The 24,944-nt window shown below is 44.6% G+C and overlaps 3 protein-coding genes across 6 annotated transcripts; all 3 read left to right on the forward strand.

Annotated features, from left to right (window-relative positions):
- Positions 1–3,859: 3,859 nt before the first annotated feature.
- LOC139628655 (zinc finger protein 672) lies at positions 3,860–14,476 on the forward strand. 3 transcript variants are annotated; one of them, XM_071490552.1, is made up of 11 exons: positions 3,860–4,052; positions 4,209–4,748; positions 5,439–6,051; positions 6,121–6,181; positions 6,387–6,548; positions 6,731–6,864; positions 6,944–7,094; positions 7,233–8,605; positions 8,713–8,801; positions 12,085–12,236; positions 13,942–14,476. In XM_071490552.1, exons 2-8 carry the CDS (start codon positions 4,293–4,295, stop codon positions 7,384–7,386), a joined length of 1,731 nt encoding a protein of 576 aa, XP_071346653.1. In that variant the 5' UTR covers positions 3,860–4,052; positions 4,209–4,292; the 3' UTR covers positions 7,387–8,605; positions 8,713–8,801; positions 12,085–12,236; positions 13,942–14,476. The 3 variants fall into 3 exon arrangements, with proteins under 3 accessions (XP_071346653.1, XP_071346655.1, XP_071346654.1); XM_071490554.1 differs by having other exon boundaries at positions 7,016–7,094; XM_071490553.1 differs by having other exon boundaries at positions 3,867–4,052; positions 6,971–7,094.
- Positions 14,477–15,080: 604 nt separating this feature from the next.
- Positions 15,081–17,628, forward strand: opn4.1 (opsin 4.1). Its single transcript, XM_071490556.1, has one exon. The coding sequence runs from the start codon at positions 15,455–15,457 to the stop codon at positions 16,916–16,918; it is 1,464 nt and encodes a 487-aa protein (XP_071346657.1). The 5' UTR covers positions 15,081–15,454; the 3' UTR covers positions 16,919–17,628.
- LOC139628658 (protein disulfide-isomerase tmx3a-like) lies at positions 16,945–24,742 on the forward strand. Of its 2 annotated transcripts, none has more exons than XM_071490558.1 (16): positions 16,945–17,736; positions 18,089–18,140; positions 18,502–18,544; positions 19,492–19,615; positions 19,999–20,044; positions 20,192–20,272; positions 20,888–20,987; positions 21,061–21,138; positions 21,442–21,508; positions 22,571–22,669; positions 23,485–23,542; positions 23,635–23,688; positions 23,773–23,826; positions 23,914–24,043; positions 24,122–24,190; positions 24,446–24,742. In XM_071490558.1, exons 1-16 carry the CDS (start codon positions 17,703–17,705, stop codon positions 24,632–24,634), a joined length of 1,278 nt encoding a protein of 425 aa, XP_071346659.1. In that variant the 5' UTR covers positions 16,945–17,702; the 3' UTR covers positions 24,635–24,742. The 2 variants fall into 2 exon arrangements, with proteins under 2 accessions (XP_071346659.1, XP_071346658.1); XM_071490557.1 differs by having other exon boundaries at positions 16,949–17,736; positions 23,770–23,826.
- Positions 24,743–24,944: the final 202 nt, after the last annotated feature.

Consider the following 24,944-nt stretch of genomic DNA (forward strand, 5'->3'; position numbering starts at 1 on the left):
AAATGAGTCTCTCACTCTCTCTGTATGTGTGTGTGTGTGTGTGTGTGTGTGTGTGCGGTTGCAGCTTGTCATGCAACACTGCGCAGTGTGAACACACTGTCACGCAATGTGGCCAATCCTGTTTCGATGACGTCTCTCTGTCACACACATTTTTGAATAGCTGTCTTTGTGAGGACACACAATGACATAACAGATTCCCAGGTCCTCAACTTATCTCTGACCAGAACCTGATCCTGACCTAAACCTGATTCTAAATTAAACCCAAAATCCAGGTCTGAACTCTCAAACAGACCTTTGAAGGTGTGAGGACCAGACATGTCCAAGGTCTAAAACTCACACTGGTCCTCACAATGTATACCCATACAGGTACACACACACACACACACACACACACACACTTCCTGTCTTGTCAGAAAAAACAGCCAGGTCATGTGACCTCTTTCCTCTTCACACTAATCCTTCTTCTTCCTCTGTTGTCAAACACAAACACTGAGATGCTGGTTACCGTGGTTACTGCCTCTTCCTGACAGGTGGTGGATGACATAGCAGATCAACCAATAACACAATGCAAACACACACCTGAAGGTCTCCTGAGTTTTATTGACGACTGATCAACAAACAGTTGGTTGTCCGAGGTGTAAACATGGCTGACAGGAAGTGACATCACGTCTTCTTGGTTGTGGACCATGACCTCAGACATCACATCAGTCTTGGTGGTGCTCTTCACCACGCCATCAGCTGACAGAGCAGGGAGAAACAACCAGGTATGGAAAACAAGTTCTGATGAAGAAAAACTGATGAAAACTTCAAAATAAAAACTATAAATGACTGAATGATGATGAAAGAATAATATTTTTATATTATTGTTTTATTTCTTTATTTGTCTGTTTGTTTTGTTAGTTTAATCTTTTGTGAGTTTGTTTTGGTGTCATTGTGAAAATCAGGTGAATAATCATTGTCAAAGACAGATGTAATAAAGAGAAAATACCTCTGAGATCTTTAGAAAACACAAGTGAACGTCACCATAAGAGGAACAGACTAATCAATTCACTGAGAAGATGACCTGCAGCTTAATCAATAATGAAGATAAATAGCAGATTAATCCAAATAATCATTAGTTGAATTTTATAGACCTCCTCCTGTGCAGACCTCCTGTATAGACCTCCTGTATAGACCTCCTGTATAGACCTCCTCCTGTATAGACCTCCTGTATAGACCTCCTGTATAGACCTCCTCCTGTATAGACCTCCTGTATAGACCTCCTCCTGTATAGACCTCCTGTATAGACCTCCTGTATAGACCTCCTCCTGTATAGACCTCCTGTGTAGACCTCCTCCTGTATAGACCTCCTGTATAGACCTCCTCCTGTATAGACCTCCTGTATAGACCTCCTCCTGTATAGACCTCCTGTATAGACCTCCTGTGTAGACCTCCTCCTGTATAGACCTCCTGTATAGACCTCCTCCTGTATAGACCTCCTGTATAGACCTCCTGTATAGACCTCCTCCTGTATAGACCTCCTGTGTAGACCTCCTCCTGTATAGACCTCCTGTATAGACCTCCTGTGCAGACCTCCTGTATAGACCTCCTCCTGTATAGACCTCCTGTGTAGACCTCCTCCTGTATAGACCTCCTGTATAGACCTCCTGTGCAGACCTCCTGTGTAGACCTCCTCCTGTATAGACCTCCTGTGTAGACCTCCTCCTGTATAGACCTCCTGTATAGACCTCCTGTGCAGACCTCCTGTGTAGACCTCCTCCTGTATAGACCTCCTGTGTAGACCTCCTCCTGTATAGACCTCCTCCTGTATAGACCTCCTGTGTAGACCTCCTCCTGCATAGACCACCTCCTGTATAGACCTCCTCCTGCATAGACCACCTCCTGTATAGACCTCCTCCTGTATAGACCTCCTCCTGTGCAGACCTCCTGTATAGACCTCCTGTATAGACCTCCTCCTGCATAGACCACCTCCTGTATAGACCTCCTGTATAGACCTCCTCCTGTATAGACCTCCTCCTGCATAGACCACCTCCTGTATAGACCTCCTGTATAGACCTCCTCCTGTATAGACCTCCTCCTGTATAGACCACCTCCTGTATAGACCTTCTCCTGTATAGACCTCCTCCTGTGCAGACCCCCTCCTGTGCAGACCTCCTCCAGTGTAGACCTCCTCCAGTGTAGACCTCCTCTGGTCTTCACTGGACCTGGACCAAACCTGAAGACTGTGCCCCCCCCAGTGGTCCTCTCCACTAACTCGTCCTCCCAGTTCCCTGCTGTTATAGACCTCCTTCTTCTTCTTCTTCTTCTGTGTGTGTGTGTCAGGGGGAGTCAGACATATAAACGTGTGATAATAAAATAAGAGGAGGTCTGGATGAAGTGTATCTGGTTCTGCTCTCTGTTGGTTGTCTCAGCAGCGGAGCTCCTCCTCCTCCTCCTCCCTCCTCCCTCCACTCTCTTCTTCTCCTCCTCTCCTCCTGCAGGTGGCGTTGGAGGCCGCCGTGCTGCGGTGCAGTCCGTAGAGGAAGAAGCAGCGGAAGTAAACAGAGCTGGAGCGGCAGGTGACTTTAGCTTAATGCCGAGGTTTCCAGGTGAAATGTGACAAGGTGTTAGAGTGAGAGTGAATACCTGTAGACAGACTGAGGGGGAGGCGCTGGTCTGACCCTGGATCTGCGGACAGTCCGGACTGTTCGGGTCCGGATGCGACCGTCCGTCCCACAGCGTAGTGAAGCTGAGAGGGAGTCGATCCATGGAGGCCTGAGGTAGACCGGTTCTTACTGAAGGGGAAAACGTCTTGGTAAGAGCTTTCAACCATCGTAAACTGGCGGAGTTTCACACTGACAGGATCACTGAGCTCTGATGGAAACAGGAAGCTGCAGGTCGGAGTGAATGTGAGTGCATGAGGTTTTTCTGTTTCACCATCTACTGCTCGATCCAGACTCCGGAGAGTCTGCGTCCTCTACCTGGTCCACAGTCTGCCTCCAGTACCTGGTCCACAGTCTGCGTCCTCTACCTGGTCCACAGTCTGCCCCCAGTACCTGGTCCACAGTCTGCGTCCTCTACCTGGTCCACAGTCTGCGTCCTCTACCTGGTCCACAGTCTGCCCCCAGTACCTGGTCCACAGTCTGCGTCCTCTACCTGGTCCACAGTCTGCGTCCTCTACCTGGTCCACAGTCTGCCCCCAGTACCTGGTCCACAGTCTGCCCCCAGTACCTGGTCCACAGTCTGCGTCCTCTACCTGGTCCACAGTCTGCGTCCTCTACCTGGTCCACAGTCTGCCCCCAGTACCTGGTCCACAGTCTGCCCCCAGTACCTGGTCCACAGTCTGCGTCCTCTACCTGGTCCACAGTCTGCGTCCTCTACCTGGTCCACAGTCTGCCTCCAGTACCTGGTCCACAGTCTGCGTCCTCTACCTGGTCCACAGTCTGCGTCCAGTACCTGGTCCACAGTCTGCCTCCAGTACCTGGTCCACAGTCTGCGTCCAGTACCTGGTCCACAGTCTGCGTCCTCTACCTGGTCCACAGTCTGCGTCCAGTACCTGGTCCACAGTCTGCGTCCAGTACCTGGTCCACAGTCTGCCCCCAGTACCTGGTCCACAGTCTGCGTCCTCTACCTGGTCCACAGTCTGCGTCCTCTACCTGGTCCACAGTCTGCGTCCTCTACCTGGTCCACAGTCTGCCTCCAGTACCTGGTCCACAGTCTGCGTCCTCTATCTGGTCCACAGTCTGCGTCCTCTACCTGGTCCACAGTCTGCGTCCTCTACCTGGTCCACAGTCTGCGTCCAGTACCTGGTCCACAGTCTGCCCCCAGTACCTGGTCCACAGTCTGCGTCCTCTACCTGGTCCACAGTCTGCGTCCTCTACCTGGTCCACAGTCTGCGTCCTCTACCTGGTCCACAGTCTGCGTCCAGTACCTGGTCCACAGTCTGCGTCCTCTACCTGGTCCACAGTCTGCCTCAGCAGGCAGAGAGAAGACCAAGCTCTGTTAGCTTCATTAGTTCTGTTAGCTATGCTAGCTCTGTTAGCTTTGTTCGCTCTGTTAGCTTCATTAGCTCAGTGAGTATTTTAACATTAATATTTTGTGGATGATTAAATTTAAGTTTGTTGATGTGGTGTTGTTGGTGAATGTTAATAGTTTATGAGTTTATTATTAGTTTCATTGTGGTAATTATTATTCTCTGTCTGATTTTCCTGTTTGTTGGACACCTGCAGGGGTCAAAGGTCAGGTCCTAGAAACAGTCTGTTCAATCTTAGGAGCTGGAGCTGAGGAAACCTCCTCCTGCTGGTGTTGTGGCGATGTCATCAGTGAAGCAGAGGTACCGTGACATCAGCCCTGTGACTCTGCAGGTGGTGGGCGGGGCTGTGAGCTCCACTCTGTACTGTGGGGAGGTGGAGGGTCTGTTGGGGGACGCAGGGGGGCTGGTGGAGTCCTTTCTGGTGGAGCTTTATCGCTGTAAACTCTGTCAGTTCACCTGTGGCCTCAAGACCTCCATCAGCAGCCACCTGCTTCTCAGGCACCGTGCTGCTGCCCTCCCCTACCTAGAGGAAGCTGACGAAGGGGGGGGGGCTGAGGGTAGAGATGAAGTGGGATTCCAGGGGGGGCCATCACCCTATCAGCTGGATCTGAACGGAGAGTCGAAGCAGTGCGATGAGGACGAGGAGTTCCTGCTCTACAACATGCTGGACCACATGAGCCCACCCACCTGTGACATCAGCAGCGAGGGAGGGCTGCAGGTTGCACACACCTGTGAGGTGACACACCTGGCAAACACCTGGCACACACACACTCCTTACAGTAACATTTGTCCATCACATGTTCACCTTGAAGGTCCAGTGGTTTATCTGAAGTGTTGATCTCCATCAGAAGATATATCTGTGGTTTTAAGAACCAAAAACCATCAGTGTAGTTTTACATCTCCTCTCTCAGGTTCTCTCTGGAGCTCTAGTAACAACAGGTCAGTCAGCCAATCAGAGGAGAGGATCTGAAATATAAATATAGCAGATTTTAGGTAACCCCCCCCCCCCCCCCCCCCCCCCAGTGCTCAGAGGAACCAAATCCAGCAAGGTTGGATGGTGGGTCCAGGTGGGTGGGGCTTGGGGCTTGGCTGAGGGCAGTGACTGCTTTGTTGTGACATCACAAAGTTCCTGAAGTCCTGATGGCTGGTTTTAAGGCTCAGTTTCTGAATACAGGCTGTGTGCATTTCTCTGTGGACTGAGGCTTTGATACTTTCACAGTATTAATATAGAACCTAGACCTGCTTTAGAATCACAAACACATGGACATCTACCTTTAGACCGTGTGAAGCTTTAACGTGACATTTACCTTACGTCAACCTGATGTGGACCTCAGAGATCAGGGATTTGGACATTAGGACTGTTTAAAATGTGATGTCTATGTTTAAAGACAGCAGGCTTAGTGTCTCCTCTTCCTGTTGTCTGCAGGTCAGCACTCTGTTTGAGGAGGAGGAGGAGGAGGAGGACTCCTCCATCTTCCCACTGAAGGGGAGTTCAGTTGATCTGTCCTGTCCCATCGACCCCTCCACCACCCAGGAGGAGATGGCTCAGTCTGCTCACCTCATGACTCTGGGACTGTGCCGCATCTCAGCCGCCAGACCTCCTCCTCCTCCAACCACCTCCTACGGATCCTCCCGACACCCCCCTCCATCTGAAGACTCCGCCAACCCACCCCAGGCTGCCAGTCTGAAGCAGAGCAGGACAGACGGTCAACAGACGAGGACTTCACCCTCTGGCAGACCGAGGCTGCCATGTTTCCTGTGTCCTGTGACGCTGCCTTCCCACCGGCTGCTGGACGTCCATGTCCGCTCCCACCGAGCGGCGGGCGGCTTCAGCTGCGTCCGCTGCAGCTTGACGGCCGACAGCTGGGAGGAGCTGGAGCCTCACTGGAGGAGCCAGTGCAGGAGGAGGAGGAAGAGAAAGAGGGAGGAAGAGGAGAAGAAGAAGGTGGTGTTGAGCTGTCCGGTGTGTCTGAGGACGTTTGGAAGTGTCGCGTCACAAAATGCTCACCAAAAAAAACATCAGCACGACAGCTGCTCAGGTCAGTACGTCTGTGAGGATCAATCAATAATCAATAACTACAACACTGATCATGGTTTGATTTTTCCAGATGGATGGAGGGGCCTGCCAATTGGACGAGCAGGAGGGAAGGAGGTGGAGCATACAGACAGGTACACACCTGTAACTGTTGTCACCTGCATGTCACACAGCTGACCCCCAGCATCTCTGACCTGACCTGACCTGACCTGACCTTTACAACAACTTTACATCAGTTCTCAAAGAATCAAATTCAACTAAACATTAAAAAAAACATCCTCACTGTGTTTCTATGATGAAACCAGTCAGACACCAGTATTTGTTTGTGTTGGTTCCCAGTCAGATTGGTAGACCTCAGACTGGTTCACTGCAGAGTGTCACAGAGAAGAAGAAGAAGAAGAAAAAGAAGAAGAACACCAGAACAGAGAAAAAAGAAGAAGAAGAGAAGGAGGCTTCAGACGTCAGAGACCAGTCGGGTTTCTGCTGCTCACTGTGTCACAGGTGAGACTACATTACCCACAAGCCCTCACCCCTCAGGTTAGCAGACTGCTTTTAGCAGGTGTCACAGCAGAGTCCCTGAAACCCATGAAACTTAAACCTCAGTAAACCAAGCATGTGACAGGTGTGTTACCTGTTGTAGGGCTGTGATTGGTCAATTCCGCTTTGTTGTATTTTCTCTACAGGAAGTTCTCTTCTAAGCTGACTCTAAGGCGTCACCTGGGCGTCCACGGAGGAGAGAAACCTTTCACCTGTCCACACTGTTCCTACAGCAGCAGATTGAAGGCCTCACTGCTGCAACACCTGAGGACTCATACAGGTAACGCAAACACCTGAGGATTCATACAGGTAACGCAAACACCTGAGGACTCATACAGGTGTTTGAGATTTGCTGTCAGCTGTCTGTGTGTATTGTGTATTGTCAGGTGAGAAGCCGTACAGGTGTGCTGAGTGTCCGTATGCCTCCATAGATCGCAGCTCTTTGCTCAGACACTGCAGAACTCACAGCCAGGAGAAACCATACAGGTGTCAACACTGTGACTACAGCAGGTAACACACCTGGCACACACACCTCTCCTCATATCCTCATAGCTGTTGCTCAGTTGCAACCTCCCTGTGGTTGATGTTTTGACATTTGTTAGGGCAGCCTGTGGTTGCCACAGTAACAGGTTGTATTTCCTCTCATAGTATTCAGAAGAAGAGTTTGGACCTCCATGCTCGCCGTCACCATACAGGTGAGGCGTTTCCATGCCAACAGTGTGAGTACTCAAGTCCGGACCGTCAGCTGCTGCTCAGACACATCCGCCGACACCATGCCCCTTCCCAGCATGCTGCTCTGTGACCTCACAGCTGATGGGACGCTCTGATTGGACTGTTAACTTGTGGGCAGGGACTACAGAGTGTAAAATGAATCAGTGATGATGTCACCAGCTGTGCTGCTGATGTCACAGTCAGACAGTTTTATTGTTTTTTAAAGGAAAATAAAAACTAAAAACATAATCAGTGCTTTTACTGTTTAAAGTGAAAATGTCTCTGGTTCTAGTTCCGTCTCTGGTGGTGGTTTACAGTCTCTGGTCCTGCTGATCTTCAGGAAGTGGATTATGCCAGATAACCCCCCCCCCCGCCACACACACACACACAATCCTGTACAAACTGATTAGCCTCATTACACTAAACTGAGGGGGTGGGGTCTGTGTGGGGGTCAGTGGGTCAACCAACCAGCTGGTGGTTTAATGAGTTGAGGACCAGACTGCTTCACTTGAGTCCTGCTCATCATTCATCCCTTAAAATCTCCTTAAGTATCCCTGGTGTTTATAATGTAAGACAAATGTGAAAACACTTTAAAATGTTGATGTACCTTAAAAAGACCTTATTATTCAAATAAGGTCAGATTTCTGAAGTTTTGGGTTAATTTTTACATAAAGTAATTCATTATTATATGTTCTGGTGTTGTAATTGATTATCCAAATGTTTTTAGGAGATTTAAAAGGGTAAAACTAAAATATCAAATAACATTAGTGGTCCCCTTAATTTGTTCCTTAAAGGAACCTTAAAGAAGTAATTAGATCACAGTGTATTGTCAGTTCAGTTTTTAAAGTTTTTTCAAGTGACAAAAAACAAAGTCTAACAACCATCTGAATTTAAGGCCTTTTTCATGTTATTTTGGATATTTTAAGGATTTTTAAAAGCCCTTAAATTGTGAGGATAATCCATGTTTTATGGACTTGAGTCAAATCACTGAAAATAATTTGACTATGATGATTGTTAAACAGGTGATGACTCCTTTCACCTCCTCCCTCTTTGTGATGTATCATTAGATCAATAACAGATCAATAGGTTTGAGATGGTCTGGTTCTCCAGTCACAGTGTCATTGATCCTATGAGTCAGTGATGGATTATTGGGATTATGACCAGAAAGTGTGATGGCAACTGAAGCTCAAAGCTGCTTTAACTTTTCAATCCTGACAAAAGCTCAGGAGGAGAGGAGAAGAGGGGAGGAGAGAGGAAAGGAGAGGGAGGAGGAGATGAGGAGAGAGCAGCAGGTGATGATGTCAGAGCAGGTAATGTTGTCATCCTGGGTGGTGGAGGTAGGGGGACAGCTCCTCTCAGGTGGACAAGTGCAGGTGAAGGCGGAACTTTCAGACGGCAGCTTCTTTCTGCTTAACAGGACTAATGAAGATTTGGCTCGGATGATGAAGAGACTGTTGGAAGGTTTCCCGGACGACCAAGAGATGCTGTCCTTCAGACTGTTCTCAGGTCAGATCGCGCTGTATTGACAGAACATGAAACTGAATCTCTGTGGTTGTGACCACTTTGAATGTGTCAAACTGAGATGCCCCCAGTGGTCACATCAGGAAGCGCATCTTTCTCATCACATTGTGCTGTAGGTGATAGTGGTACCATCAGCAGTAATGACAGTACTATCGGTAGCAGTAACAGTAGTAGTTATAGTAGTAACAGTAGCAATATCAGTAGTAGTTGCAGTAGTAATAACAGTAAGTAGTAACAGTAGTAACAGTAGTAGTGACAGTAGTTACAGTAGTAGTGACAGTAGTAACAGTAGTAGTGACAGTAGTAACAGTAGTAGTAACAATAGTAACAGTAGTAGTGACAATAGTAACAGTAGTTACAGTAGTAGTGACAATAGTAACAGTAGTAGTAACAATAGTAACAGTAGTAGTGACAATAGTAACAGTGGTAGTGACAGTAGTTACAGTAGTTACAGTAGTAGTGACAGTAGTAACAGTAGTAGTGACAATAGTAACAGTAGTTACAGTAGTAGTGACAATAGTAACAGTAGTAGTAACAATAGTAACAGTAGTAGTGACAATAGTAACAGTGGTAGTGACAGTAGTTACAGTAGTAGTGACAGTAGTTACAGTAGTAGTGACAATAGTAACAGTAGTAGTGACAGTAGTAGTGACAATAGTAACAGTAGTAGTGACAATAGTAACAGTAGTAGTGACAGTAGTTACAGTAGTAGTGACAATAGTAACAGTAGTAGTGACAGTAGTTACAGTAGTTACAGTAGTAGTGACAATAGTAACAGTGGTAGTGACAGTAGTTACAGTAGTTACAGTAGTAGTGAGAATAGTAACAGTAGTAGTGACAGTAGTTACAGTAGTAGTGACAATAGTAACAGTAGTAGTGACAGTAGTTACAGTAGTTACAGTAGTAGTGACAATAGTAACAGTAGTAGTGACAGTAGTTACAGTAGTAGTGACAGTAGTAACAGTAGTAGTGACAGTAGTTACAGTAGTTACAGTAGTTACAGTAGTAGTGACAGTAGTAACAGTAGTAGTGACAGTAGTTACAGTAGTTACAGTAGTAGTGAGAATAGTAACAGTAGTAGTGAGAATAGTAACAGTAGTAGTGACAGTAGTAACAGTAGTAGTGACAATAGTAACAGTAGTAGTGACAGTAGTTACAGTAGTTACAGTAGTTACAGTAGTAGTGACAGTAGTAACAGTAGTAGTGACAGTAGTTACAGTAGTTACAGTAGTAGTGACAGTAGTAACAGTAGTAGTAACAGTAGTTACAGTAGTTACAGTAGTTACAGTAGTAGTGACAGTAGTTACAGTAGTTACAGTAGTTACAGTAGTAGTGACAGTAGTAACAGTAGTAGTGACAATAGTAACAGTAGTAGTGACAGTAGTTACAGTAGTTACAGTAGTAGTGACAGTAGTAACAGTAGTAGTAACAATAGTAACAGTAGTAGTGACAATAGTAACAGTAGTAGTTACAGTAGTTACAGTAGTTACAGTAGTTACAGTAGTAGTGACAGTAGTAACAGTAGTAGTGACAGTAGTTACAGTAGTGACAGTAGTTACAGTAGTAGTGACAGTAGTTACAGTAGTTACAGTAGTTACAGTAGTAGTGACAGTAGTAACAGTAGTAGTGACAATAGTAACAGTAGTAGTGACAGTAGTTACAGTAGTTACAGTAGTTACAGTAGTAGTGACAGTAGTAACAGTAGTAGTGACAGTAGTTACAGTAGTGACAGTAGTTACAGTAGTTACAGTAGTTACAGTAGTAGTGACAGTAGTTACAGTAGTAGTGACAGTAGTTACAGTAGTTCCAGTAGTTCCAGTAGTAGTGACAGTAGTAACAGTAGTAGTGACAGTAGTTACAGTAGTGACAGTAGTTACAGTAGTAGTGACAATAGTAACAGTAGTAGTGACAGTAGTTACAGTAGTTACAGTAGTAGTGAGAATAGTTACAGTAGTAGTGACAATAGTAACAGTAGTAGTGACAATAGTAACAGTAGTAGTTACAGTAGTTACAGTAGTAGTGACAGTAGTAACAGTAGTAGTGACAGTAGTTACAGTAGTGACAGTAGTTACAGTAGTAGTGACAATAGTAACAGTAGTAGTGACAGTAGTTACAGTAGTTACAGTAGTAGTGAGAATAGTTACAGTAGTAGTGACAATAGTAACAGTAGTAGTGACAATAGTAACAGTAGTAGTTACAGTAGTTACAGTAGTAGTGACAGTAGTAACAGTAGTAGTGACAGTAGTTACAGTAGTTACAGTAGTTACAGTAGTAGTGACAGTAGTAACAGTAGTAGTGACAGTAGTTACAGTAGTTACAGTAGTTACAGTAGTAGTGACAGTAGTTACAGTAGTTACAGTAGTTACAGTAGTAGTGACAGTAGTAACAGTAGTAGTGACAATAGTAACAGTAGTAGTTACAGTAGTTACAGTAGTAGTGACAGTAGTAACAGTAGTAGTAACAATAGTAACAGTAGTAGTGACAATAGTAACAGTAGTAGTGACAGTAGTTACAGTAGTTACAGTAGTTACAGTAGTAGTGACAGTAGTAACAGTAGTAGTGACAGTAGTTACAGTAGTGACAGTAGTTACAGTAGTTACAGTAGTTACAGTAGTAGTGACAGTAGTAACAGTAGTAGTGACAATAGTAACAGTAGTAGTGACAGTAGTTACAGTAGTTACAGTAGTAGTGACAGTAGTAACAGTAGTAGTAACAATAGTAACAGTAGTAGTGACAATAGTAACAGTAGTAGTTACAGTAGTTACAGTAGTTACAGTAGTTACAGTAGTAGTGACAGTAGTAACAGTAGTAGTGACAGTAGTTACAGTAGTTACAGTAGTAGTGACAGTAGTTACAGTAGTTACAGTAGTAGTGACAGTAGTTACAGTAGTTACAGTAGTTACAGTAGTAGTGACAGTAGTAACAGTAGTAGTGACAATAGTAACAGTAGTAGTGACAGTAGTTACAGTAGTTACAGTAGTAGTGACAGTAGTAACAGTAGTAGTAACAATAGTAACAGTAGTAGTGACAATAGTAACAGTAGTAGTTACAGTAGTTACAGTAGTTACAGTAGTTACAGTAGTAGTGACAGTAGTAACAGTAGTAGTGACAGTAGTTACAGTAGTTACAGTAGTAGTGACAGTAGTTACAGTAGTTACAGTAGTAGTGACAGTAGTTACAGTAGTTACAGTAGTTCCAGTAGTAGTGACAGTAGTAGTGCATATCCGGTTTTCTAATTGTGAAGCGGTGCTGGCTTTCTTTGAACCAGATCTTTGGACCAGAAGGAGACCAGACGTTGGAACAGGAGAAGGGCCAGGCGTCCAGGCAGAAAGAGGACAGGACCTTGAAACAGGAGGGACCCCACCTGCACAGAGGAAGACCTGGATTTTAATGTCCTCCAGAGTCTGGTGGCTCTGTCAGGTCAGTACAGTCAGTTTTGTTACATTTTCATTATATTACATATGTGATAAGTTTTCTCTGCTGCTCAACATAGTTTTTTGACAGAAGTGGTAATTGGTGCTGCTGATGGTGGCTTCAGCCATAACTGTTTATGGATGATCGGGGCTAGCTGGTTAGCATGCTAACTTCAGTAGAAGAAGAGACATGGTCGAGACACTATTGGGCCACCATCTTTCTTTCTTTTTTATATGTATATAAGTACTTTGAGATCTGTGACAAACACAAAAATGTCATATACATTCAGTTTAAAATCTGAAACACATTGTATGGAAATATCTCATTGATGCTGAATGCCAATAAAAAACAAAATAAAATAAAAAAATAATAAAAAATCTTAAATGGCCTTAATTTTTCAATTTGGGTGAAAAATCACAGATATGTGTTTGGTAAAAGAATTCAACTAATATATCAGAATTAAACCAGAATCTCTTCACCTTAATAACACTTCAACTCACCAGCCAGGGGTTTGTCATATATTTGACATTCATATGGAAATTAAGGGGGAAGAGATCAAACCCTTTAAATCTGCTTAATTTCTTCATTAAGGCCATATCAAATTAAGAGCTTTTTAATGGCTTAGTTTTTCAAAGTAAAAGACGGAAGGATCTCTGGCTGATTCAGGTTGAGATGTTTGTGTGTTTTCAGGGTAAATTAAGGGTTAATGAAAGGGACACTGATACTGTTGTTTGATGTAGTGTCTGTGCACTAAACTGGTCTCATGTCTCATGTGTTTCTGTCTTCATTGTCTGTCTGTATCTGAATCTGTATCTTTATCTATCTGTATCTGTCTGTATCTGTATCTGTATCTGTCTGTCTGTATCTTTAACTGTATCTGTTTGTATCTTAATCTGTATCTGTATCTGTGTCTGTATCTGTATCTGTATCTGTCTGTATCTGTGTCTGTGTCTGTGTCTGTGTCTGTGTCTGTGTCTGTCTGTGTCTGTATCTGTGTCTGTGTCTGTGTCTGTGTCTGTATCTGTCTGTATCTGTGTCTGTGTCTGTGTCTGTGTCTGTATCTGTGTCTGTCTGTGTCTGTGTCTGTATCTGTGTCTGTGTCTGTGTCTGTATCTGTGTCTGTATCTGTATCTGTGTCTGTGTCTGTGTCTGTGTCTGTATCTGTGTCTGTGTCTGTGTCTGTATCTGTGTCTGTGTCTGTGTCTGTATCTGTGTCTGTCTGTGTCTGTATCTGTGTCTGTATCTGTATCTGTGTCTGTGTCTGTGTCTGTGTCTGTCTGTGTCTGTATCTGTGTCTGTCTGTGTCTGTATCTGTGTCTGTGTCTGTGTCTGTATCTGTGTCTGTATCTGTATCTGTGTCTGTGTCTGTGTCTGTATCTGTGTCTGTGTCTGTGTCTGTGTCTGTATCTGTGTCTGTATCTGTATCTGTGTCTGTATCTGTGTCTGTGTCTGTGTCTGTGTCTGTATCTGTGTCTGTGTCTGTGTCTGTGTCTGTATCTGTGTCTGTATCTGTATCTGTGTCTGTATCTGTGTCTGTCTGTGTCTGTATCTGTGTCTGTGTCTGTGTCTGTATCTGTCTGTGTCTGTGTCTGTGTCTGTGTCTGTATCTGTCTGTGTCTGTGTCTGTATCTCAGAGTGAGTGCTGTTCCTGACATCTGTCTGCAGCTCTGCCGTCAGTCCACCTCTCCTTATCTTTTTCATGGCTTCACAGGCAAGATGAGCAGGCTAGTGAAGAGGTGGAGCTTGAAATGCAAGATGGCTCCACCCCCTTGCCCTGCCCCCTCCATCTGATGTCTCACCTGCTGCTCACCTGGACACAGGAGACCAGCATTCTGGACTGAGACGCACTGAATAAAAACACAAACCGGGATAGGGAGGGAAGAAGATGAGCCCTGATGGTATCTGGGAGCTTATCGTGCTCCTCCCACCCTTCTGCTGATCAATCAGAGAGTCAGACGAACGATCAGAAAATTGATCAGATCTGACAGATCGATGGGATGGAAAGCACTTTAGGCTGATGGACTCCTGGTGCACTGTGGGAGAAAAAAAGTAGCTGTCTGTGCGATCAAGGTTGCAAAGGAGTCAATATTTGCTGTCCCACATTTCAACAGTGAGCCAGCACTGTTAGCCTAGCTTAGCACAAAGACTGGAATCAGTCTGGTTTAACAGTGTAAACCCTGATCAGGTCTGCTCAGTGTGGCAGACATGACTTGTAAATCTATGACAAATACAAGTTTTTATCTTCATTTATTTTCCTGTTGTCTTTTCCTGTAGAAGTTATTCAGTCTGTTCTGCCTCATTAATCTGTTAAAATCTGTGTTTTGCATTTTGCAGATCTTTAAAAGCTCAGATATCACACGATAAAAAAAGATTTTGAAAGAACCTCCCTGGTTTCTCTTTATTTCAGGTCATTTCCTAATAATTTCAAGTGTCATGGAAAAAAACAACTGTATGTGGTTTTAACTATGGGGAAATAGTGCCATGAACTGAGACCTTACCAACTACATTATCAGTTTCCTTTCATGAGCTTCAGAAATTTTAACGTCTGAAAACTAACTGAGATCCATTTAAAGCTAATAAATATTATTATTATCATTGAAACTTTCTTCTGTGTTTTTACAATGACACAGAAAAAGAAATTTGACATTTTACATGTTCAGAAAAGTTGGACTAGAAACATTTCTTTTATCTTTTATTTTATTTTATTTTAGTTTTCCTTGTAATTGCTTTTGCATAATAGTTTGGTTTGTTTATCTCATTAGAAACTGTGTGACCTTTATATCAAAGTTTGACCCTGTTTTCACTAAAGTTAAAAGCTCATTAACCTCAGACTATTAATGATGATCCACATTAAACTGCTACAATCAGGTCACATCTGGACCAGATGTTGATTTATTCTCTAAGTGAGAGAGTTAATGGATCAGTCTGTGGTCCAATCAATGATCCTCCATCATACGTTGGTCACATGGTCAGCACATAAAGAGGTGCAGAAGGACGGGTGAGTCCACAGAGGGACAACTGACACAACTGAAGCAGCTGAAACCTGCCGACACTCAGCCAACATCCAGCCGACATTCAGCCAACACTCAGCCGACATCCAGCCGACACTCAGCCGACATCCAGCCAATATTCAGCCGACACTCAGCTGACATTCAGCCGACATCCAGCCGACATTCAGCCGACATCCAGCCGACATTCAGCCGACATCCAGCCAACATCGAGCAATGAGTCACCACCACCCAACCAGGCCGTCCTCTCTCTGCTCTGCGGAGGAAAACTGCTCCTCCCTCCTCACTGACCAACATCACCATGTCAGAACCTCGAAGCTGCTCCATCTGCCTGGCCACACCTCCACACACCACTCTCACCTGCAGCCTCACCTGTTCCCCACTGTGGACATCCCTGACCACGCCCACTACATCATTGGCTCTGTGATCCTGTTGGTGGGGATAACAGGCATGCTTGGAAATGCTCTGGTCATTTATGTGTTCTGTCGCAGTCGGACGCTGCGGTCGCCCAGTAACCTGCTGGTGGTCAACCTGGCAGCCACTGACTTCTTAATGTCTCTGACACAGTCTCCAGTCTTCTTCGTGGCCAGTCTACACCATCGCTGGGTGTTTGGGGAGCTTGCCTGCGAGCTGTACGCCTTCTGCGGCGCTCTGTTCGGCATCACCTCCATGATGACGCTGACAGCCATTGCAATGGACCGCTGCCTCACCATCACACGGCCACTGGCCCTGTTGGGCGGGGTAAGTCGGCAGCGGGTGTTAGCAGTGGTGGTAGCAGTGTGGTTGTACTCTCTGGGCTGGAGTCTGCCACCCTTCTTCGGGTGGAGCGCCTACGTCCCTGAGGGCCTGCAGACGTCCTGCAGCTGGGACTACATGAGCTTCACAGCTGCTGTGCGCACTTACACCATCCTGCTGTTCACCTTCGTCTTCTTCATCCCACTTGCCCTCATTGCCTGCTGCTACTTCGCCATCTTCCGGGTGGTGAGGCAGGCAGGGCTTGAGGTGAAGCAGCTAAGCTGTGGAGAAACCAACAAGGCATATGAGCGTCTGCGCAGCGAGTGGAGGATGGCCAAAGTGGCTCTGGGAGTGATCCTGCTGTTCATCGTTTCCTGGTCTCCGTACTCTGCAGTTGCTCTAACCGCCACCGCCGGCTATGCCCACCTTCTGACTCCATACATGAACTCAGTCCCTGCAGTCATTGCCAAGGCCTCCGCCATTCACAATCCAATCATCTATGCCATTACACACCCAAAGTACCGTGCCGCCATTGGCCGCTACGTCCCACTGCTTCGCGCTGTGCTGCGGCTGCAGGAGAAGGACCTCCGCTCTTCTTTCAGCTCCAGTGGTGCTTCATCTCGCCGAGCCACGCTCACCAGTCAGAGTTCGCTGGGAGTCCGGCTCAGCACCGGTGTCCGCACCAATGGCCGTTGGGGGAAGAGCCGGTTGTCGTCAGCGTCTGACAGCGAGTCCTGCTGGACGGAGAGTGAGGCTGACGGATCCAGTGCTGGATCGATGGCCTTCAACCAACATGTGTTTACAGATGTTGCTGCTGACACCTCCACCAGCTCCGCCCCGCTCAGCCAGCATAGGCGACAGACGGCTGATAGCACTTCACCTGCAACACCTGACTCTGACTCACCTGACGGGGGCACTGCTTCCTCTTTTACACCTGGAAAATAAATGAAGAAGAAGAAGAAAGTGAAGATTTGCAAGGATCAAAGGTTTTGATTGGATGATGAGAAAACATTACATCAGGGGACAGAGCTGGACTTTGACAGAAACAGTGTCACTGTTTTGCTTACTGTTGTCATGGTTACATACTTGTGTTGTCTGGCCATTGAGGAGAAACTGAAATGATCCTGCTGAACATTGTTCTTGATTGATTACAGATTGATCAGCATCGTCAGGGCCTGAGGAGATGATCAGTACTGTTTCAGCTTCAGGGCAGTGGACCAGGTTTTATCAGGGGTTTATATTTCAATAACTTTAATTTTTGATTTATTTATTTTTTCCTTCCATCCTCTCCCACTGTCTTGTTTCCTTTCCTATCACCTTGTTACATACTTCTATTCTTATATCCTCCTACATTCCTTTGTTACATCCTTCTTTCTTTGGCTCCTCATTTACCCCTTTTGTCCCTTCCCTCCCCATCCTCTCCCACCTCCCTGTCAGGCGTTGTAATCACCTGTGGTTACAGTCAGCTGATAAACTTCCTGTTTGTTGGATTTCTCTTCATGTAGATTTGATCACAAACATCAGTGGTGATTGATTTTAATATTCTGCTGTGTCCCAGGTTCATATTGTTTCACAGTGTTTTATACAGTCTCAGTAGATGCTGTTGTTGTCAATGTTAAGCTAATGTCAATAAAGCTTCAGTGGTTTGAATATAACTGTTAATCAGATTAGTAGTCTGTTAGCAGTTAGCAGATAAGCTGTGAGCTGTTAATCTCCTCTATCAGTCAACATGTTGAACACGAGGAACAAAGTCCTTCTCTCAGGTATGTCCTCCACCAAACTCCACTCATTTTTTCACTGATTGTGGACCCTGCAGAGCCGCATTAAACCACAGTTGACAGGGTCCTGGAGCTGCAGGAAAACAAAGGGTTAATAAGGGTTCATGTCTAAGGCTGAAGGATGAGTTTATGTTAGAGCAACAGACATGAGAGTCAGCTGTTTAAACCTGGAAGTGTTCAGTCTGTTCATCTCACACAATCAGCTGTTTTACATCACAGGGTTTGATCAGTACCTCAGAGCTCCACGTCTCTGAAACTACAACAGTCTGAATTATTCTGTTTAATGATGTCAGTCACTTCTGACCGCCATCTTTGTGTGTGTGTTTGTTCTGGTCAGTGCTGCTATGTTTGCCGCTGGTGTTGGCCTTCGTGGAGGAGCTTGACGACTCGTGAGTCAGGAACATGTTTTCAATCAGTCACTTAAACTGTATTAAACCTTTTGTAAATCATGAGACCCAACGTTCAAAAGAAGTTCATGTGATGTGATCAAAAGCTCCAGAACAGAACAGAATGGACATGTATGAGGAGATAATATGTACATGTGTTAAAACTACAGCTTGTCTGAACTCTTTAGCTTATTTCCTGTCACTGTTGTGTCCCCTGTGAGCCTCCATACACCTGATGATAATCAGATTGAATTTCTCATCAATTTTAACTTTTATTGTGAAGTTTTGTTGTTTCATGCTGCTTTTTAAACACAGGAATGTTTTATTTAGATCAATAAATAATGAGTCTGAATGTGTTGAACAGCTTCATGGAGACCAGAGGAGCCGACGACACCTGGCTCATTAAAGTATGTGCAAGTGTGTTATTATATAGCTATAATAAATAAAGAGAGACATATATATATATATATATATATATATGAGTGTGTGTGTGTGTGTGTGTGTGTATATGTATATACACATACATACATATGTATGTGTGTGTGTGTGTGTGTGTGTGTCTGATCAATTATTTATTTGTAGACGAGTTCTGGTTAAGTTATATTTTTATTTTCCAGCTCATTCAATCTTCACCAATGATTCAGGTGTTGGATTTAAACACTTCAGGTCTCCTGACACGCCCCTTTATGCAGACTGGAACCTCCCCCTTTTGCTCCATAGACATGACTTGTCATGAAGTATCTTGCTCCACCATGTAAAATCTTTGTTGGAAGTGTCTGTGGCAGCTTGACAACAAGTAAGGGTGCCTCAAAGGGTCAAAATAGTAGCAGCCAAAGATTCTAGAACGTAACGCTCTAGAATCTTTGGTAACAGCAGCAGTGATGGTGTAAAATTAAGAATCTTTGGTGGCACGTGATTAAAAAAATAACTTGTTATGCTCGGTCCTTAATCTCATCACAATTAACATGTTAATGCTGACAGACCTAATATATGTATATATGAACGGTTTGTTTGAAGAATTTCAGGAAACTCTTCAAACAAACCATTCCTATCCAAATAATCCTAGTTTGTGTTAACTTTTCAAGGATTTTGGAAAGAAAGGGGAGGTTGGATATGGGTCTGTAAAACATCTGGATCCAGAGTAGGTTTTTTAAGTAAAGGTTTAATTACTGCGACTTCAAAAGCCTGTGGTTCATAACCTGTTAATAAAGATAAGCTGATCAGACTGGAAGTGTCAATTAAAGGAAAAACATCTTTGAACAGAGTCAGAAGAAACTGTTGGCGTTAGTTCAGAGAGATCTAGTGTGTACTGTGTGTGATGGTGTTGTTGTGTTGTTGTTGTTGTTGTGTGCAGTTCTACGCCCCCTGGTGTACCTTCTGTAAACAGTTGGATCCTGTTTGGCATCAGATCGGATCTGAACTGAAGAGTCTCGGTTCTCCGGTCAACGTCGGCAAATCAGATGCCACCACTAACACCGGTCAGTCACACTGTCAAAATAAAAGTCTGTTGTCATAGTGACTGTGTTTGCACCTGATCCTGTAAAATGTCTCATTAAGTGAATGGACTTCTGAGTGAAAACCACAGCTGCTGTCTTATTCTTTAATGTTAATCCAGCTGCTGTGTGCAGATGTTACTGCTCTGAAGTGGAGAATTAAAGATGAAAAATTTAAAATGGGTCAGTTGAACCAGGGTCATGCTGCCTCATGTGAGTGTATATGATGAGCCAGTATAATAACCTCAGGTGTGTGACAGGAACACCTCTGCACAGGTGTGCATGTAAATCTGTGTGTCAACAGTTAACACAAAGAGGTCACAGGTCAGAGGTCACAGCTGACGTTGTGTTTTGTATTTTTTCTGCAGGTTTGGCCAAAGAGTTCAGGGTCAGGGGTTATCCAGCTATCCTTATGTAAGTCCACCAACCAATCACATCCAGAGTCTGGTGGCCTCCACAAATGGAGACTGATCTGGACCATCAGGACTCCGTCACCTGAACACATCTGGATTATTGTTTCATTTTACAGTGAAAGTTTTAACAGCTGTCCTCTGTCCTCAGGTTAAAGAAAGGTGTGAAATATAATTACTCCGGACCGAGAACCAAAGATGGAATCATGAACTTTGCTGATCGCGTTGGAGGGTGAGTCACAGAACAACTACATAACTACAAAGATATTTGTCATTAACAATAACAACAACAACATTAACAACAGTAACAACAACATTAACATTAACAACGACATCAACAATATTAACATTAACAACAACAGTAACAATATTAACATTAACCACAACATTAATCACAACATTAACAACAGTAACAACATCAACAACATTAACAACATTTACAAAATTAATCACAACATTAACAACAACAACAACAGTAACAACAAAATTAACATCATTAACATTAACAACAAGATTAACATTAATAACAATTTAACATTAGTAACAAGATTAACAAGATTAACATTTAACAACATTAACAACAGTCACATTATTAACAATAAAATTAACATTATGAACAAGGTTAAAATTAACAACATTAACATTCACAACAACATTAACAACATTAACAACAACATTAACATTCACAACAACATTAACATTCACAACATTATTAACATTAACATCTGATCCTCTGATCTGATCCTCTGATGAATGACAGAGGACAGAATGCTGCTCTGAGATGAGATCTAAGAGAGTCAGACTGTTTACAGACTCAGAGACAGTCACACTGTGTCGTGTCCTTCAGGCCGCTGGTTCGATCTCTGAGCAGTCTGCAGCTTTTCCAACACGCCATGAACCGCCATGATGTCATGTTTGTTTATGTTGGAGCCACCTCACAGCTAAAGGTACACACACACACACACACTCACACACACACACACACACAGGGCTGACCTCTGACCTCTGATGTGTTTTCAGGGAAACTACACGTCTGTAGCTGAGGAGCTGATCATCCACACCTATTTCTTCTCTGCTGCCAGAGACGTCCTGCCAAAGGTCTAACACCAAGACACACGGGGACAGTAGAACACAGCAGAACACAGTAGAACACAGATCCACTAAAAAGTCCAAACCCTCTGAAAAGGTCCAGACCCCCTGCAGTAGAGAACAAGTTGTTTGTCTGATGGTTTCTCTTAAAGACCTGATAATGTTTGAACCCAGCAGCAGGTCTAACAACATCCTGCTGCTCTTCACACCTTCACCAAGCTGTTCAGATGTCTGATGTTCACACCTGACAGGTGAACTGAGGCGGTGTATGATATGTGTTCAGAGGTTTTATTAACCCGTCTGTGTTTCCAGGCCGTCTCTCTGCCCTCTCTGCCGGCTGTGGTGGTTTTTAAGGACGGGACCTACTTCACCTACAACGGTGAGACAGGAAGCTGTACTGAGACCTGGTCTAATCTTTATTAGCATTCACTTAAGAGAACAAAGGGGTGTACCTGTTGACAGGTAGACCAGTTTCTTATAAACATCATCATCTGAACCATGAATAAAGTATTAATGTGATCTGAGAAGAACCTGTGACAACTGCAGGTAAATTCAGTTAAAGTGACATCTTCGGGTGAAATTCAACAACATGATCACATGACCAGAATAAAAACAGTAGAAATAATTTACTGATTCAAGTCAGAGGGAGGATAAACTGTAAATAAGATGAATTGTCATCAAGTTTCTTCTTCTGATGATGATGTCATGAACATGTGATGAAGATCAAACAGTTACAGTGATGTCAGACTGTTTGTGGAGAGAAGTAGTTGATGTGTGATGAGGTCAGTGAGACTGAAATATTCATTTCTGATGAAGTATTGATCAGTGTGTGGATCACTGATCTGATCAGAGACATCACAGGTTTAGTTTTTATCCCAGTTCTGCTCACAGAGTCTCCTCCTGTTATTCTGAGCTGCAGTGATGAAGAGGAGAGTCACAGCTTCATCACTGTCAGGATACATCTCTGTCTGAAGTTAAGGTCAGGAGTTCAGCGTCGGTTACCATGGTGATTTACCCCTTAGTTAAACCTGAAGTTACCACAGTAACCTCAGATCCTGCCTCATGTGTTACCATGACAACAAACATGAGGACAGTCTGTCTAAAAACTGTAAAATCATTTTCTGACGTGTGTGAGGACGTGTATGTTGTGTGTCAGGAGGAGGTGTGTGTTGAGTCCCTGCAGACAACTGAAGTGTGTGTCGCTCCAGGCTGACAGGTGGTGATGTGAAAGCAGGTGAAGTGTCAGTCAGCGAGAGGAGTGAAAGAGTCAGTTAAAGCGACGGAAAAGGTCAAAATTCAAAAACAGTAAACCTGTGTCAGTTTATCCTGTTAAGCAGGAAAAACTACATCATGTGACAGAATTACACCTGTGTCCTCAGGTGGGCAGCTAAGTGTTCAGGTGACCTTCAGTCTCTTTTTCATGAATGGGTTTGTGTTTCAGAGGAACGGGACGGTGATCTGAAGTCATGGATCAACAGAGAACGTTTCCCCAACTACTTCAAGATCGACAGCTACACTCTGTACGCCATGGGAGAGTCAGGTAATGTCCACACACCTGTCTGATGTCATCATGCACAAAAAGCATCCGCACCAGGCCAGAGACCAAGGTATAAAAAAACAGTCCCGTTTATTCAGGGCTGCAGCTCACTGTGTCATCCCCTGTGTTTCTGGTTTAACAGCTCCGTGCTGGACAGGTGACAGGTAATAATAATATATTTGCTATTTCCTCGTTCACAGAGTGGGCATGCAGCAGAAAGACCCAGCACTGCTGCTGGTGCTGGTCCTGGTCCTGATCTGTGACACTGATTATTTGAATGTGTAAAACACAAAGTGCTTCAAACATTAAATTAAATTATTTATCTTCCATTATCAAACTTGATGAGTTCAGTTTGTGTGATAATACTGATCACATGATCATTGGTCTCTGTATTAAATGTTTATTCACCTCAGTCTTAGGTCTCTGGAAACAAGCACACAGGGAAAACATAGATTTAGGTTTGTGTTGTTGTTGTTGTGTTTCCAGGCTTCTGATTGGCTTTACATTAGGGTGACATCACTGCCTAGTGTTTTTGTGTTACCATGTGGACACAGATTTCTCTCTTCCTCTAAACGTTTTAAAGTCAGACACTGATTCTGTTTGTCACTATGGAAACTATCAGTCATTTTCTCTGTGAACTGATGTCACAGTGATGTCACTTTGATATCAGGTGATAACGAACCTTCAGTCAGTCTGGTGCAGTAAAGCGTACAGTCAGTTTGACCACAGCAGCACCTGGTGGACATTAGAAGAACTACGGCTGCAGATCTGAGGCTGCTGATTGGTTCAGGTGATGTGACCCCTCCTCTCTCCTGCAGGTAAACTGGTGGTGTTAGCTCTGGTGGAGGAGAAGAACCTGTGTGAGGACAGTCTGAGGTAACTGTCATTTAGCCATCAGTTTAAGAAACACTGTGACAGCACCTGTTTGGATTTGACTTCCTGTGATGCGTTGCCTGTTACCTGTTCAGGTATAAAAGTCTGGTGGAGAAAGTAGCTGCAGACCACAGAGAGATCTACGGCAGGTCAGAGATCTCTCACAACACAGACTTTTATTCTGAAAACTAGTGAGCGTGAACAAAATAAAACATCACTCTGTGTTCCAGAAGTTTCTACTTCGGCTTCATGGAGGGCGGGGCCTACATCAGCGGGCTGGTGATGGGGTGAGTGTTTACAGATGCTGAAGAAGCTGATGGTGCTGAACATTGCAGGGTCGGCTCCTCACAGTGTGTCTGTGTCTTTGTTCTCAGTGAGGTCATTGTGCCGTCGTTTGTCGTGGTCAATCTGTCCAACGATGGCTACTTCTTGCCACCGGGTGACGTGGAGACGGAGCAGCAGCTGATGGACTTCCTGAATGGGGTTCTGGACGGCAGCATCCAGGTGAGCTGGGACAGACTTACCTTGAGGATGGTGGTTTGATCATGTGTGAAACACTGAGGTGTGTGTTTGTGTTTCCAGTGTCAGGGAGGAAACAGCGCCATCCAGCGCGTCAGACGCTTCATTTACGATATTAAAGTCACGCTGACGGTAAGTTCTGTCATCATCACCAGGAGGAGGAGGAGGTGATATTTGAACTTCACATTGTGATATTTGAACTTCACATTGACCTTTATTGTGAAAAATCCTCCTAGACAGGTTTGGTTCAGCAGGATCATCTTCACTAATGACTCCACTTTATGATGTTTGAAGCCTAAATACAATCAGCAGCAGTAAAAAGCTCATGTCTGTCTGACTGTCTGTCTGTCCTGTGACCTCTGAACTCTCCTCCTGCCACCCATCCAGCCGATATTCAGCCAGGCTCCGCTGCTCGGCTGCTTCCTGGTTGGCTTCCCACTCGCCATCGCTGCCGTCTTCTGTTACCTCTGCCGTAAAGCCCGATCCACAATGAGTGACGACGATGATGATGGTGTCACCATGTCAGCTCCATCCCTGCAGCACCACAAAAAACGGACCGACAAGAAGTCCGACTGATGAGGACGTGAGGAGGACCAAGCTGATCCAGACTTAGAGCCAGAGAACCATCACAGTATCACAGCACCTGTCTCTGTCACATAAAATAAAACGGTCCACACACCTGAACGCCTCACACTGATTCAAAGAATGACCACAGCTCTCTGAGCGTCAGTCGACAGGTTTCCACCAAATGTTGTGAATTTTGTTTTAATTTACAGATAATGTTTTACAGTGTTTCCTTGTCTGTGAGAACATCAGGCAACAACTGGAAACAGCTGGTGGAGCCGTGTCTCCAGTCACTGCAGTTAAACCACCACAGAAGAAGAAG

Source organism: Trachinotus anak, unplaced genomic scaffold, assembly GCF_046630095.1.
Source record: "Trachinotus anak isolate AG129_WGS33_773 ecotype Australia unplaced genomic scaffold, CSIRO_AGI_Tana_v1 ptg000012l, whole genome shotgun sequence".
NCBI lineage: Eukaryota > Metazoa > Chordata > Actinopteri > Carangiformes > Carangidae > Trachinotus > Trachinotus anak.